The sequence below is a fragment of the Prionailurus bengalensis genome, chromosome E2, assembly GCF_016509475.1.
Source record: "Prionailurus bengalensis isolate Pbe53 chromosome E2, Fcat_Pben_1.1_paternal_pri, whole genome shotgun sequence".
Taxonomy (NCBI): Eukaryota; Metazoa; Chordata; class Mammalia; order Carnivora; family Felidae; genus Prionailurus; species Prionailurus bengalensis.
Genome location: NC_057352.1, coordinates 8,129,112 through 8,146,123, shown reverse-complemented (window position 1 = coordinate 8,146,123; position 17,012 = coordinate 8,129,112). Strand labels below are relative to the sequence as shown.

Here is a 17,012-nt window from a genome sequence, read left to right as displayed (position 1 = left end):
GTGGCCCTCTACAGGACCCACCGGGGTATGTGGGGGATTTGTGAGCCTCGAGTCTATACCCATGGGGTAGGCGACTGGAGGCATAATGTAGGCTCCGGGTATGGGACACCCAGCCCTGCAAACAGACCAGGGGGAAGCGGACTTGATTTGGGGCGATGGACACCAGGAGGCTGTAGACCAATGTCTGTCTTGGTTTCCAGCCCTTTCCCACCCCCCCTCCTTCCCAATCTATCCTTTTCCTGGTCCTCCAGGCACAAAATTCCTGAAAGCTCCAAACTCCCACCTCTGTCATCCTTGGCGCCCCCCTCATCCCCCCTCCCCCATTCTCCAAGGCCCTGGAATTGGGAAAGGGTCTCCCGCTTCCCGACTTCTAGGATCCCAGCCTCGTTCCTCCACCCCCATTCCCATCAGTTATAAATCCAGGAAAGAGGGTCTCCCGAACAGTAAAGCTGAAAATATGGAGACTCTCCGCCTACGATCCTTGGTCCCCCCAGGCCTTCCAAGAACCTTGGCTCCCAAAGCTCGTTATTAAGGAAGAATTTCTCCGCTGTAATCTTTGAGTCCCCATCTCCCGGGTCTCTCGCCTCCAAAACTGGGATTTGGGTCGTTTTACCGCCCCCGGACCCTGTGCCTTCTCCCCCTCCCCCCGTACTCACCCCAAGTCGAGGCGGGGCGGGGATGGGGGAATCCGGGGCTGGCGTTGGGGGAGGGGTGACCCAGCCCCGGCAGCTCAGGGCAGCAAGAAGCTGCGGAGGGGGGGAATGACATCATCGCCGGAGGAGGGACAGCACAGCTCCCCCAACCCGGGGGCTTCAAGCCCCGCCTTTATGGCGGACCCAGGGGTCTCGGAATCCCAAGGGGAGAAAGGAAGAACAGAGGTTGAAGTCTGCGGGAATCATATCCCCTCCCCTTAAAACAAGGGTTGGAAAGCCCTTTACGATTCAGGCACCACCCCCCACTGCCACCTGTCGCTGCCGTCGCGACCTGTCGCCTCCCACGCGTGTTGTGGCTGCGCCCGCCCCCGGCAAGACGAGAACACGGCCTGGAATACAAGGTCCATGAGGCTTCGCGGTGCCGGACGCCTCTGTCTATAGACAGCGTAGGCGAAGGGCCTCCTGGGATTCGTAGTACAAGACCTCCGCACCGGCGGGAGCCCTGCCCTGGAGAAAAGGAGTGATACCTTTCTCCTTCCTTTCTTCCTCAAGTCAGAGAGCTGGACACTAACTTTTCTCTCCAAAAATCACGCGCTTAAAAAAAAGAAAAAAGTGACCCAGGTAGAGTCAATGGTAAGAACGGATTTTTTACGGAGTACCTGGGCCTCGACTACCGCTCGGTGCGCATGCGCCTAACCGAGGCGCCAACCGGAGAACTGCGCCTGCGCAGGCCCACCCCTTCGTGGTCCGGTTTCCCCAAAGCGAGAGCGCGCCAGCCCCACTCGGGCCCCGCTCGTCAGGTTCCCGCGGTCGAAGACGGCTACGTAGGTCCGCAAGAAGACATCGCCGAGAATCCAGAGGGGCCCTGCAGGCGAAGGCATGTCGAGGGCCTGGAAGCCAGACAAGCAGAGGCGGAAACCACCCCGAACAATCTGCAAGGCGACAAAACGGGCCACTGGGTGTCAGGCACACCGAACCCGCCTCTTCCCCGGGAGCCACAGCTTTGCCCCGCCCACTACCCCTGGCACCAGAAATGTTTCTGTGGCCCCTACTCCGTCCCAGTGATGTCTCGTTCCCAGCTCCATCCTCTCAAATCCCATCTTATTGCGTCACTGCCTTGTGACGGCCACCTACCTGGATGACGTAGTCCTGAGCCGTGAGGTTAAACCAGACCCCACCAAGCAGGAAGGAGACGGGGGGCAGCGTGGGGATTGTCTCGCACTGGATGAGGTACTGAGGGAGAGGAGGAACAAGTGGGGCTGAGGGATTCCCGCTCTGCTCAAGATAGGTCTTCACGGTCTTGTGCGGTCAAGTTCTGCTGCCTTCCCTCGCCTCACCCGCTCTTCCTTCGCCCCTAACATAGTTGTTGTCACTTCCTTTAGGCTCCCATTTGATCAAACCCTCTTTTCCTTCATCTACTTGTGGATCAGAAACTACCGGCCCCGAGGCACATGGAGCCCACAGGGTGCATTTAAGTTGTCTTGCACTGTGTCTAAAATGTTTTAAAAATTAGTTACCAACTGTACCCCACGGTGGTGCAGGTGGTATCCTTGGAGTCTGCTGCTGTGCAGCCTTAGGCAAGTTACTTAATCTCTCTGTGCCGCGGTGTCCAATTTGAAGGTGTAGTTGATAGTAATACTTCATAGGTATGTTATGTGGATAATAAGTTAGTTTGGAAGAATGCCTGGACACATAGTAAGTGTTATCACAAACCAGGGGCTTGCTTGCTTGCTTGTTTTTTAAGTGAGCAGCGGGCCAAAGTTTATTATTGAAAATTAGAAAGTTACGAATAATATGGTGGCGCCTGGATGGCTCAGACAGTTAAACATCCGACTCTTGGGTTCAGCTCAGTTCATGATCTCATGGTTCATGGGTTCGAGGCCTGCATCGGGCTGGTGGCACAGAGCCTGCTTGGGATTCTGTCTCTCCCTCTCTCTGCCCTTCCCCAACTCGCAAGCACGCGCATTCTCTCTCAAAACAAATAAAGAAACTTAAAAAAAAAAAAAAACCACAAAACAAAACAGTATGAAAACTCTCTTTACAGAGAGGGGACATTCAAAGGTGAATACCTGTGGCTGTAGGCAAAGGACCTTGTTTTATAAGGTTTTGGTCACCCCCTCCTTCCTTTCCCCCTTGTTCCTTCTTTTCAGTTTCTGCCCTTATTGGCTTGATAACTCTATATACCCAGTCATTCCTTGTTGATTGGCTCGTTTCCTTTGTTTAAGGGGTGGTCTGTGGCCCAAACCAGGAGCTTTCAAATAATGTTTTCAGCTTTCTCCAACAAACCAGGAGATCTGGCTTTCCCCACATGGGAATACTTAGCCAGAGCTGAGTGGCTGAGAGCTGCCCTTTTTATTTTTGTTATGTTTATTTTTATTTTTTGAGAGAGAGAAAAAGAGAGAGAGTGCAAGTGAGTGAGGGTGGAGACAGAGCGAGAGACAGAATCCCACGAGGGACAGAGAGAGAGAGAGAGGGAGGGAGAGAGAGAGAGAGAGAGAGAGAGAGAGAGAGTCTGGCTCACCCTGAAGCTGGGCTCGAGCTCACCCAATGCAGACTCGAACTCCTGAACAGTGAGATCATGACCTGAGCTGAAGTCAAAAAGCTTAATCGACAGCCCCCCGGGCATCCTGAGAGCTGCCCTTTTTAACGTTTATTTATTTTTGGGACAGAGAGAGACAGAGCATGAACGGGGGAGGGGCAGAGAGAGAGGGAGACACAGAATTGGAAACAGGCTCCAGGCTCTGAGCCATCAGCCCAGAGCCCGACGCGGGGCTCGAACTCACGGACCGCAAGATCGTGACCTGGCTGAAGTCGCAGGCTTAACCGACTGCGCCACCCAGGCGCCCCAAGCTGCCCTTTTTAGATTGTTAGAACAGTTGTTCTCCACGTTACCTCAAATCCCACCACCCCCCAAGTACCCAAGAATACAATGTTAGGCCACTGTAACTAACTGCCAGGAAGTCTGTCTTTCTTCAAAACCAATAGTCATTACCTTGTTGGGAAGATAAGGAATAATGGGGACAAGGTTGATTTCCAGTGTATGATCAGAGCATCAGCTTAGAACCTTATGTAGGCTAATGCATTCAACCCTCACAACATACCTAAAACACGAGTATTAGTAACCCTGTTTTAGAAGTTAGGAAACTGAGGCAAAGGAATATTAATGTTTTATTTATGTTTGAGAGAGAGAGAGACAGACAGAGTGTGAGCAGGGGAGGGGCAGAGAGAGAGAGAGAGGGAGACACAATCTCAAGCAGGCTCCAGGCTCTGAGCTGTCGGCACAGAGCCTGACGTGGGGCTCGCACCCACGCTTAACCAACTGAGCCACCCAGGCGCCCTGAGGCAAAGGAATATTAAGTGGCTTGTCCAAGAGAAAACAGTGGCAGAGCTGGGTTCCAACCCGGACAACCCATGCCCATAACCACTCCAATCTACCTGGTTCCCTTGGCTCATTATAAGCCCACATCCTAGGCATTTGATAGACCTCGTGGAAATTTCTACCTGGAAGGACCCGCCCCCTGCCCCCCCCCGCCCCTCCCAAACTGAAGGGCCTGCTGATGAGAAGTGGGTGAGCACCTTTTACGTTCACCGTGCCCCTCCATGCCTGAAGCTTCCTTTGCACAACCTCAGTGAGCCCCCACTCTCCAGGTGCCCCTCCCCTGCCTGCCACCGCTCCTGCCCTGTCTCTACTTCTCCATGTGGATGTTCCCCAAGGCTGCTCCTGAGACCTCCTCTCTCCCAGAGACGGCTGCCCTCCAAGGCTCTGAGTACCATCTGATGGTAAATATTCCTCAGCTTCCTGTGTACCTCCCCCGGATGTCCCCAGGCTCCCGAGGCTTCTCACTCCCATGCAGTCCTGAATCAACCCATATCACCATCTCCAGACTCACGCAGCAGATGCCTAGGAAGTGTCCTTGCTTCCGACCACTGCCCCACAGCCTGTCACTCGTGATGCCCAGTGCCTTCTGCCTTGGGATACCTCTTAACCACCTAATCCCACCCTCGGGCCCGAAGCATCCTGCCCAGTGTGTGCCATCAAAGCCCCACCAGACACTAGGTCCTCACCTCGCCCACCAGCAAGGAGATTCCTCCAATGGCTGTATTCAGGGCCCGGATCTCTTCAGTGGGTCCCGTGATGAGGGATGTGCCCGTGTCCAGGATGGCAGCGCAGCCCTGGGCACAAAGAGTCAGCCCTGTGCCCACCTTCATACTGTGAGGGGGCAAAGGTAGACGTTGGAGCCAGTGTCCTAGGAATCCAGGCCCTCAGCCCCTCCTCCCCCAATCACAGGAGCCCTGGCCCAGCCCCTCCTCCCCCAGACCCAGGAGTCCAGGCCCCCAGCTTCCTCCTCCCTCAGAGCAGGAGTCCAGGCCTCCGGCTCCCTCCTCCCCAGGACAATGGGGATTGGTCTCTGGCCCATTCCTCCCAGACCTAGGAGGCCAGGTCTCTCACCGCCCCATGTGGATCTGCCAGTAGGCGGGGATCGTGACCGGCACGAAGGTGAGGGGTGGGATATAGTGAGCCGGATCAGAGCCCCCCAGGACCAGCTCTCCTCCGTCGGCCGCTTCAGGATCCCTGCAGAGGCAAAGTGCTGTCAGTGTCCTGCCGGCCTGGCAGGGTCAAGGAAGAGAGTTCCTGGGGCTCCTGGGTGGCTCAGTCGGTTGAGATTTCTCATGGTTCGTGGGTTCGAGCCCTGTGTCAGGCTCTGTGCTGACATTGCGGAGCCTGTTTGGGATTGTCTGTCTCCCTTTTCTCTCTGTCCCTCCCCTGGCTTGCACGCGCATGCACTGTGTTCTCTTACTCTCTCTCAAAAATAAATAAATAAACTTGGGGTGCCTGGGTGGCTCAGTCGGTTAAGCGTCCGACTTCAGTCAGGTCATGATCTCAAAGTTCGTGGGTTCAAGCCCCACATCAGGCTCTGTGCTGACAGCTCAGAGCCTGGAGCCTGCTTCGGGTTCTGTGTCTCCCTCTCTCTCTGCCCCCCCCCCCCGCCCCCCCCCCCCCCCGCTAACACTGTCTCTCTCTGTCTCTCAAAAATGAATAAACATTTAAAAAGAAAACCCTTTTTTAATAAATAAATAAATAAACTTAAAAAAAAAAGCAGGGAATTCCTGCCAATGGGAGGTCACCAGTTCTGGGTGGAGTAGTGGGATGTAGGCAGGGTCTAGATGTTGGGACTGGAAGCAAAGCAAAAAAAGGAAAAGGAAATGGGACTTTTCTTGGTGAAGGTCTTTTAGGGTCCTGGGGGGCTTCTGAAGTGGGGACAGGACTTCTTTTTTATTTTTATTTTTAAATTTTTTAATTAATTATTATTTTTTTTTTTTTTTTTGAGAGAGAGAGAGAGAGAGGGAAGCGGGGCTCACCCAGAGTGGGCTCCTGTTTTTTGTTTTTTTTTTACCTGAAGTGGGGCTTGAGCTCATCAGATACGTGGTTCGAACTCACAAACCATGAGATCATGACCTGAGCCAAAGTCAGATACTTAACGACTGAACCACGCAGCAGCCCCCTGGGCTTCTTGATTTGACTGTGGTAGAACTTCTGGGGTGGAATTTGTTACTTACTGGAGCAGGGGAGGGGCAGAGAGCGGGGAGAGAGAATCTTAAGCAGGCGCCCCACCCAGCGGAAGAGCTTGACCTGAGCTGACATCGAGAATTGGACTCTTCACCAACTGAGCCACTGGGGTGGAGTGTACATGGAGCCCTGGGGTTTGCGAATTGGCTCTGGCAGGTGTCACTTGGGCAGAAGTGGGGTGGCTTCCTGGGCACATGGTGAGACTTTCTAAATTGTAGGTCTCAGGGGTCAGAGGTGGCAGACTTCCTGATTTGGCTGAGAAGGGCGGGGATTCCTGGAGGTGTGGAAGGAGAGGACCCCTCCAGAGGTAAGTGGAGCTTCCCGAGTGGGTGGGACCTGCTCAGGCGTAGGATTTTATGACTGTGGGGGATGGACCTCCAGAGGGAAGGTGGGGCCTTCCTGGATGGTGGGTGGGGCTTTCTGAGCGTAAAGTTGAGCTTCCTAAAAGATAGGTGGGACTTCTTCAATTAAAATGGGTAGCTTCGGACTTCCGGAATGTATTCTCAAATGGAATTTGGGCTTTGTGTGCAGGGAAGAGGGAGTTCCTGATTGAGTAGGTAAGGCACGGAGTTTCCTGGTTTGGGTTTGAAACATGAGGCATTTAAAATGACAGTGAGTGCTTGTAGTAGGTCTTAAGGTTGCTCGGTGAGTGGGACTTTTTGATCACGCGTTATTTATATTGGGTAGGTGACTTCCTGAGTGGAAGATGAGACTTCCTTTATTGGACATGGGACTTCTGAAAGCAGACACAACATCTTTCTTGGGGCTAGGACTCATAGGAAGGTAGACCCTCGCCCATTACCTGTTGAGGTAGAAGGAGAAGACAGGCTTATCCAGTAGCCCCTGGTCCACCAGTACATCCAGTGGGGGTCGGACCCCTCCCACGGCCAGAACGGGGAAAGCAAGGCCCAGTATCCCATCGAAGCGGGCAAGAGTGAACACCAGGCTGGGCTCCCACAGAGCCTCTCCAAAAATCACTGATGCATTCATCATTCCTCCAATCTACGGATAGATTCAAATGGGGCAGGTTGCTTCTTGAAGGACATAACCTACATAACCCTGAAATGTTCCAAACCAAGGCATGAATCCCATATGGACACACCTGAAAACAGCCCCCAACCCTCTAGGAAGGATTGCCTCCCCACTTAGGAAGCCCGCCCCTTTAACCAGGAAACCCCGCCCCCTTCATCCATTTCCCCAGGAAGCCCCGCCTCCTAAGCCCCTTCCCTAAGCCAGATCGTCTCAGACAGTGGGATTCTCCCAGCCTCAAGTCTTCCTGGGGCCAGTGGTCACGCACAGTCAGCTTGTCCTCACTCAGGATGCCAGCTAGCCTCCCAGTTCCATACTGAATGGCAAACTTGGTCCCATTGGGTTGGAAGGAGCTGGAGGCCTTGGGGTTGAAACGGTGGTGGAGCCCTAGGTCAGAAGATCAGGGAGGTGTCACTGGAGGAAGGGAGTCTTCCCAGCGGCCTCCTGCCTTTGTGAACTTGTGACCCGTGAGGGCATGTCAGAAGAGAACAGCACCTCAGAAATCCTCGGGAAGCCAAGACCCAGGCCCCACTTCTCCCATCACCCCTGTTCAGTCTCATCCTCCCTCATGAAAGCTCACAGCAGGGCAGGCTGAAGAAGTGGCATCTTATGGACGGGACCCAGAGATTGGAGGAGCCAGTGTCAAAAACGACAGAGAAGTTTTGTGGGGGCGTTCCCAGTCCAATTTCCCCGTAATACTGGACCTGAGGGTAAAACGGAGAGAGGGTGAATGAAGGGTTTGACTTCTTAAGTGGGGAGGAGGGTGAGGACTCTCTGGGGCTGTGACTCACATTCATGTAGTTAGAGAGAGGTATGACTGTGGGCTTGTCTCCAGGGGAGGGGGCCCCCAAAGCGGGGGCCGCTGCTGGCTTCCCCCATCCCCTCAGTGGGTTCAGAGTCCTGTGTCCAGTGTGCACTCGGCGGAGAGGGATCCTGTGGGGGAGGATACTGACACTTAGGAAATTACTCTTCCTGGAGACCCTCCATAAAGGAATCTCCCAAATAGGGTGGAACGACAAAGCAAACGTCTCAATGGTCCTACAACAGCAGCCATTGTCAGAAACCCTGCAATAACAACCTTCCAGGAAACCCAACGGAATACCTATCAAACCATGATGACAAATCTCCCCAAAGACTCTGCAAGAGCGAACCAGCCCACCCCAAACAGACTTTCCCCAAAGTCTTTCAATAAGGGCCATTTCAAAGAACATAACATAAGCCATCCTCGGGAACTCGACACTCACAAAGGCTTTCAAAGACCCCAACATGAAACTAGACTTGGCAAAAAACACTTGCATGCTTCACTTCATGATGTTGGAGACTATTTTCTTCACTGTTGGTGTGGGGGAGACTGTAAGCACCAAATCCCAGTTTCACTCTTTACACTAAAATACATGCCTTGGGGCACCTGGGTGGCTCAGTCGGTTAAGTGTCTGACTTGGGCTCGGATCCTGATCTCGCGGTTCATGAGTTCGAGCCCCAGCGTCGGGCTCTGTGCTGACAGCTTGGAGCCTGGAGCCTGCTTCAGATTCTGTGTCTCCCTCTCTCGCTGCTCCTCCCCCTCTCGTACTCTGTCTCTGTCTCTCTCAAAAATAAATGAACATTAAAAGATCATAATAAAATACGTTGCAGATAATCAAAGATCTAATGTGAAATGTAACATGAGAGCACTAGAGAGAAGTAAAATGTTTACATAACTCTGGGAAGAGTAAGATTTTTCAAATCATGATACCAAGACCAGAAATCATTGGGGAGAGGATTGATGAATGTAACTCTAAAATTTTAAACCTTTGTACTCCCTTCCCCAACACACAAAGCTGTTTAAAAAGTTTTTTAAAAATCTAAGGGAAATAATCACAGGTTGTATGTCAAAGAATTAATATATCTAATATGCAAAGAGCTTTTACAAGCAAATAAGAATAAGATAAACAACCCGGTGTTGGAAGACAATTCCCTCATGGTTCTCTCACATTTCTGCAGACAGACTGACTGCCTTTGTCAAGGATTTCATTTAGTGAACAGTCTTGGGGGAGAAACAGTGTCTCCCTCTGGGCCAAAGAGCACGCAGGTTTATGATCCATTGTAAAAGGTCCAGGTTCCCTAAATTTGGGGTTCCCCTCCTGTAATGCACCCCACTGCATGTGCAGATCTCAGCCAGCTCTCTTCATCTTGCCTTGTGGGAACTGGGGATCAGAGAACTGATACTCTGGCTACTACTGTTGCCAAGAGCAATAACCTGTCCTTGTCTCTGACCCAGGGGTCTTGTGTCTTCTACAAGCAGCTACAAAACTGTGGCAAGCTAACATTACAGTTCTTGACATTTGCCAGGATAATAAGCAAAGGACACAAACAGGTAATTTGCAGAAGTACAAACAGCTTCTAAACAAATAACATCTTTTTATGTTAGATGTCCAACCCCAATAGTTGTCAAAAGAATACAAATGATGAGAGTCAGAAAACTTTTTTCGCCCTGTAGATTGGCAAAGACCTAAGAATACTCACCGTTGACTAGGGGCTATCGATTGATACCAACTTTCTGGAGGATGATTTGCCAGATGTGTATCATTGGGCTTAAAATTGTACACACCTTTTTTGGGGGGTAGGGGCAGAGAGAGAGAGAGATGGGGACAAAGGACCCAAGGCGAGCTCCATGATGACAGCAGCTGACAGCAGTGAGCCCGAGGTGGGGCTCAAACTCACAAACTGAGAGATCACGACAGGAGAGGAAGTCAGACGTTCAACCCACTGAGCCCTTACACGCCTTTTAACCCAACTTCATTTCAGCTCAATGAGTTTCATCCACAGGAGATCACTGGACAGGTGCACAAAGCTGTGTCTGTGAGGATGTGTCTAATTTTGAAGACGGGACCGGCTAGCTAGGACTTGGCTCTGCAGAATGGAATTCCCCCAACCGCTAAAAAGGAGGAGGTAGCTCTCTGTGCCAGTGATTCTCAAACTTTAAGTTTTTTGGTAAAGATTTTGCCTGCCACCAGCCTCTGTTGCAACTGCTCGGCTCCGTCTGTATAGCACAAAATCAGCCCTAGACAACGTGGCTGGGTTTTGTTAAACTTCGTTCGCAAAAAAACAGGCGGCAGGTTGAATTTGGCCCTAGGTTGAGAGTTTGCCAGCCCCTGCCCCAGAGCTGAGATTCAGAACTTGTAGTTTCTAATGAATTAGGTCTGAGATGGAGCCTGAAGGTTTGCATTTCTAACAAGTTCCTGGGTCCTGCGGATGCTGTTGGCCCTGAAACAACTCTGAAGAGAATCACTGCCCTTTGTGCTGGGGAAATGGCCGTGATCTATTAGGTTCAAGAAGCAGGTTAGCAAACATCACGTGCAGGGATATTCACGTACCTGCCTAAAATCACTCCTTGGAGCCCTGCCCCCTCACTCACTTCTTTGCCACCCCCCACCCCACCCCCACCGTGACTCAATCTTCGAGAGGCTCAAGAACGTCAAGTGGGGGAAATGTTTCCTGGAAGAGGACCCCTCCCTGCCCCCCGCCCCGGTTCCAGGGGATGGGAGAAGAGAGGAGAAGTAAGAGATTGGGGTGGGAGGCACCAGAGGCTAGGTGAGTGAGGGATCCCTGGGGTCCCCCAAACTGGGCTTCTTGAGACCTAAGCAGTCTGGGAGATGTGAAGCTGGGGGAGTCACAGTTCTGAGTCTCCAAGATCTGTTGGGTTGGGGGTCAGGGGAGTTGCATGTCTGGAAACCCCAGTACCAGATCATCAGAGCTCAGGGTGGGATCTCCCAAAAAGTTGTCTGGAGAGGGGAGGGAAGGAGGAGTCCCCAGTTGAGGGTCTCAGGATTGGAGGACCTTGGACCGAAAGGGCTGTCTGTCCTCTTAGGACACATCGGGGTAGAAGCCCCCCACCCTGGGCGAGAGCCCAATTTGGAGGTCTGGGAACCCAAGAGATAGAAGTCACGGGCCCTGGGGTGCCAGCTTTGGGAGTCACTGAACTTGGGGGCCCCAGTCTTGAAGGGCAAAAGGGGAGAGTCCATCCCAGGTTCGGGGTAGGGGGTCCCCAGTACCGGATCAGCGAGGCGCTGGCGGGCTCCACAGTCAGCAGCAGCAGCCACCACAGCAGCAGCGTCGGTAGCGGAGACATCTCTGGGGACCCGAGGGTTGACCCATCCGTTTCCTTTCCTCAGAGACTCCGCCCTGTTCACCGCCCACCTCCGGGTTTCTGAGGTGACCCGGGAGGTGAAGTCTCTCTGTGGGTGAGGGGGGACAGGAGCGGGAAGCGGGTGGTGTATTTTGAGGGACGTGTGGAGTATTTTTGTAGGGACACCAGAAATGTCAACTTGTGTCACTGGTCGCCTCACTCCCGACTTCAGCGAGGGGACAGGGACGGTCTCCCGCGGCCCCCACCCCACTTCTAATCCTGTAGCTGCTGTTGCTTTGTTTACCACTTTCACTTCACTTTTCTGAGACTCATTAACCACAAGGTTTCCTTGGGCAAGTGCAGGGATGGGCGGATGTTGCGAAGGATCTGGGGGAAGGGAGAGAGGGTCAGACTAGAGGAGCTCCTTCCCGTGGTAACTGGGCAAAGAGCATAAAAATATTTGACAATGTCTCTCTGGGTCTCATTGTGCCCCTTTTTTCATTGACTAAGTTTCTCAAATATTAAATGGGCATCCGAACGTCTAGTTAAAATGCAGATTCCTGGGCACCATGCTCAGAGATTCTGGTTCCCAAGGCCTGAGATAGAGCCCAAGAATCTGCATTCTTTTTTTTTCTTTTTTTTAATATATGAAATTTATTGTCAAATTAGTTTCCATACAACACCCAGTGCTCATCCCAAGAATCTGCATTCTTAAACAAACGCACTGATCATGGAGCTACAAACATTTCTGAGAAACAATTTGAGGTCTTTGGTTTTCTAGCTTAGATTTACATGTCAATAATCAGCTTGTCATTTTTTTTATTTAAACATTTTTTTAAAGTTGGGCACCTGGATGGCTCAGTCGGTTAAGTGTCCGACTTCGGTTCAGGTCATGACCTTGCAGTCCATGAGTTCGAGCCCCGCGTTGGGCTCTGTGCTGACAGCTCAGAGCCTGGAGCCTGCTTCACATTCTGTGTCTCCCTCTCTCTCTGTCCCTCCTCTGCTCAAAAATAAACAAACATTTATTTATCTAATACATAATTTATTATTTATTCCCTCAATAATAAATAAACATGAAAAAAATTAATGTTCTCTCAAAAATAAACATTAAAAAAATAAAAAAAAATTTTAAGTTTGTTTATTTTTGAGACAGAGAGAGAGTGCACAAGTGAGCGGACGAGGGGCATAGAAAGAGGGAGAGAAAGAATCCCAAGCAAGCTCCGCATCATCAGCGCAGAGCCCAGTGCTGGGCTCGAACTCACGAACCTGTGAGATCATGACCTGAGCTGAAACGAAAAGTCTGACACTCAACCCACTGAGCCACCCGGTGCCCCTGCCCTTTTCTAATATTAAAACAATGCTACAGTAATCTTCTGCATATGTATTTTTCTGTGCGAGTGGAGGAGGGCCAGAGAGAGAGGGAGACACAGAATCCAGGCTCCAGGCTCCCAGCTGTCAGCACAGAGCCCGACGCGGGGCTCGAACTCCTGAACCGCGCCATCATGACCTGAGCTGAAGTCAGGCCCTCAACTGACTGAGCCCCCCAGGCGCCCCGACGATTTCTCGTTTTTAAAAATAATCTTTACATGCAACATGGGGAAACTCATGTCCCCAAGATCAAGAGTCACACGTTGTCCCTGCATTACGATTCCTCGAACCATAATTACTCCAGCCATGAGCAGATGTAAGCTGTAGATCTGGATATATGTTGCTTAGTTACTCCCCAGAGAACTTGTGATGATGTAGGCTTCCAACTGCAGGGGCGATAATAACCCCAATTTCCCCACAGCCTCACCAAAGCTACATGGAATCGGATAGATAAAGAAAAAAAAAAAAAGCTCTTCCATTGTCTTGAAACATCCTGTCCCCTGGGGCGTCTGGGTGGCTCAGTCTGTTGAGCTTCCATCCGGCTTCAACTCAGGTCTTGGTCTCTTGGTCTGTGAGTTCAAGCCCCACCCCCCCCCAACCACCCCCCCATCGGTCTCCATGCTGACACATCAGAGCCTGGAGCCTGCTTTGGATTCTGGGTCTCCCTCTCTCTCTGCCCCTCCCCTGCTCATACTCTCCCTCTCTCTCTCTCCCCCCCGCCTCTCAGAAATAAACATTTAAAAAAAAATAAAAAATAAATCAAAGCGGCATTATTCACGATAGCCCTAAACTGGAAACAACCAGTATGTTCGTGAGCTTGAGAATAGACATACTGTGGAAGGTATCCATTCAGTGGCTCACTACTCAGCAATAAGAAGGAATGAACTGATAAGTTATGCAATGATACGGGTAATTTTTTAAAATAAACTTTGTGTCTTTATTTTTTTTTTTAGTAATCTCCACGCCCAACGTGGGGCTCAGACTTACAACCCAGAGATCAAGAGTCATGTGCTCTTCTGACTGAGCCAGCCAGGCGCCCCCAGGACATGGGTAATTCTCAGAGACCTAATGATAAGTGAAAGAACAGAGTGCCTAGTATGGACTGAATGTCTGTGTCCTCCTTCCAATTCAGTGTTGAAAACGAACCCCCAGGGGCGCCTGGGTGGCGCATTCGGTTAAGCGTCCGACTTCAGCCAGGTCACGATCTCGCGGTCCGGGAGTTCGAGCCCCGCGTCAGGCTCTGGGCTGATGGCTCAGAGCCCGGAGCCTGTTTCTGATTCTGTGTCTCCCTCTCTCTCTGCCCCTCCCCCGTTCATGCTCTGTCTCCCTCTGTCCCAAAAATAAATTAAAAAAAAAAAAAAAAAAAAAAACGAACCCCCAGTGTAAAGGTATTTAGAGGTGGGGGTTTGGGGAGGTGATTCAATCAGGAAGGTGGAGCCCTCCAGAATGGGATTCATACCCTTTGAAAATTGACCATAGAGAGCTCCTCCGCCCCTCCAACCCTTGTGTGGACACGGTGAAAAGGCTATTAACCAGGAAGCAGACCCGATCTGTCAGTGCCTTGATCCGTGGGCTTCCCAGCCTCCAGAACCATGAGAAATAAATATCTATGATTATTAGCTACCCCATCTACAGTATTTTGAGACCAAACAGGCCAAAACACGCGATTCCATTCATATTATGTTCAAGAACAGGCAAAACCAACCTCAACTTAGAAGTTGGGATAGTGGTGATCCTTCGCGAAGGGTATTGACTGGGAGGGGGCACGTGGGAGCCTTGAGGGATGCTAGAGATGTTCTCTACCTCAATCTGAGTGGGCATTCCATGGGTGAATACATCAGTAAAAATTCATTGAGCTGTACGTTTAAGATTTTGTATTTCACCTTGGGTAGGTTTACTTTATATGTTTTTAAAAGTTTATTTATTTATTCTGAGAGAGAGAACAAGCTGGGGAGGGACAGAGAGAGAAGGGGACAGAGGATCCGAAGTGGGCTCTGCGCTGATAGCAGAAAGCCCAAAGTGGGGCTCGAACTCATGAGCTGTGAAATCATGCCCTTAGCCGAAGTCAGACACTTAACTGACTGAGCCACTCAGGCGCCCCTAGGTAGGTTTACTTTAGGGAAGTTTTACCTCAGAAGAAAAGTTAAAAAGAAATATAGAAACGCATTCCAGAAAAAACAGGGCAATGCTTACAGTATCATAACACCGTAAATGCTATCCTCATTTGCAAGGACTGGAAAGACACAGAGAAAAGCAGACTCGGGAGCGTGTACTAGTTAGCTAATGCTGTGTAACAAGTCACCCCCGGACTAAATGGTTTAAAACAGAAATACACATTTATTATTTTTCATGGTGTCTGGGTTAGAAGTTTGAAAGCAGCCTGGCCATGCGGTTCTGGATCACGGGGTTGCGGACAGATGTCAGCTGAGGTGGCCATCGTGCAAAGCCTTCACTAAAGCTAAAGAATCTGCTTTCAAGATGGTTGGGGCCCCCAACTCTTGAACTTGGGTTTCTGTTAGAGAGCTGTAGCAAGAAAGTCCCATAGGTGGAGCCTAGAGGAAAGGAATCTTCACGGATGGAGCTATGAAGTGGGAGAGGTGGGGAGCTCGGGCAGAGGAGTGAGCCCAACACACGCAGGATTCGGGAAGTATGCTCAACAGCACCGTGAGGACGTGCTGGCGTTTGGTGAAGGGGAATCCTTGAAGGTCAACGGCTCAAAGGTTGCACAAACAGTGATGCAAGAGAGAGGAGGAAACATTGCAAGAGGGAAAGTTTTGAGTACGGGAAGGAGAAAGGATCCGGTGCCTAAGTGGGGGGGTGGGGGAGGCCTCTTACATGCTGTCCCAACACGGTCATGGGCAGGGCAGCCGTTCACCTGTACCTCTGCAAGTGAGCTCGTGGTGTCCCTGGGGTAAACGCACGGAAGTCTTCTTCTGGTGGCTTCTATTTTTTTCTGCCAAAGAAGAAGTGAGAATGAAGAGGGGGAGGGGTGCCGGAGATTTTGAGAGAGAAGGTGAGAACACGCTTTCTTAGAGATTAGAGAAGGGAACTGCAGAGGCCCTGCAGATTGGTTCTGAATGTCCACTGGAGGCTTGCCCTCACATAGCTGAAGTGTGTCCACTCACAAGCTCAGCTGGGGGGAGCAGGCACAGGAAAGGCAAAGTCCATTTTTAACCAGCGTTGGGGTTTTGCCAGGCAAGTAGGACTGAGGGAGAAAGAGCAAGGACGTTCAAGTAATGTGTACAAGGACCTGACTGCGCTGGGCCACAGAATCCAAGGAAGGAAGAGAGGACGTGAGAGGAAGTGAGGCAAAGAGAAGAGAAGATCAAAGGATCAGGGGTACCAATGGCATCCCAGAATTGAAAGGCACTTTATGACTTGGCCCCTCTCTGACATCTTCTCTCCTCTATCCCCCTTGATCGTTCAGCCTAGCCACATTGGCCTCCTTGTTGTTTCTCAGAGAAACCCAGACATGCTCCTGCCTCAGGGCCTTTGCACAGGCTGTTCCACCCAAGTGTCTTGCCTCCAAAAAACCCTAATCAGCCTCTCTCCTTTAAATATTTTCTTGAGGGGCGCCTGGGTGGCTCAGTCGGTTGAGCGGCCGACTCCGGCTCAGGTCACGATCTCGCACTCCGTGAGTTCGAGCCCCACGTCGGGCTGTGTGCTGACAGCTCGGAGCCTGGAGCCTGTTTCGGGTTCTGTGTCTCCCTCTCTCTGACCCTCCCCCGTTCATGCTCTGTCTCTCTCTGTCTCAAAAATAAATAAACGTTAAAAAAATAATTAAAAAAAATATTTTCTTGAATATCACCTTCTTAGTGAAGTCTTCCCTGACCACCCAATTCAATACGGCAACCATCCCCTCCCCAAATCTCCAATCTCCTTTACCCTGACCTATTTTTTCCCATAGCACTCAACCTCTTTGAACATTTAATTAACTCTAAGATGTCATCAGGTGTAAGTCACGTGCATCTTAGAATCAGTGATACTGCCTGTTTCCCCATTATAATCTTATTTCCACGAGGGCAGGGATCTTGGTTTATTTCATTCGTCACCACGTCCCCAGCACCTAGGACAGTGCCTGGTATCTAGCAAATGCTCAGCAAGTATTTTCAACAACCTACTTTGAGCACAGTTGCTTTAGGGAATTTCCTTGACCCAGAAGACGGAGCATCAGTTTCTCTAAGATAAGTCTTACCACGTCTCCCCCTCATCTATTTTAGCAGCTGGAATATTCCATCTCGATCCCTCAGAATCCCCTCACCCAGATGTCCTGTCCCAATTCTTGCTT

At 51.0% G+C, this 17,012-nt stretch overlaps 1 protein-coding gene across 1 annotated transcript; it reads right to left on the bottom strand.

Annotated features, from left to right (window-relative positions):
- Nucleotides 1-1,275: 1,275 nt before the first annotated feature.
- NAPSA (napsin A aspartic peptidase) lies at nucleotides 1,276-11,389 on the bottom strand. Its single transcript, XM_043598454.1, has 9 exons — nucleotides 11,283-11,389; nucleotides 8,043-8,184; nucleotides 7,832-7,955; nucleotides 7,520-7,638; nucleotides 7,025-7,224; nucleotides 5,104-5,226; nucleotides 4,719-4,863; nucleotides 1,788-1,886; nucleotides 1,276-1,585 (listed from the first exon to the last, which is right to left on the bottom strand). Exons 1-9 carry the CDS (start codon nucleotides 11,357-11,359, stop codon nucleotides 1,346-1,348), a joined length of 1,269 nt encoding a protein of 422 aa, XP_043454389.1. The 5' UTR covers nucleotides 11,360-11,389; the 3' UTR covers nucleotides 1,276-1,345.
- Between the last annotated feature and the right edge of the window lie 5,623 nt (nucleotides 11,390-17,012).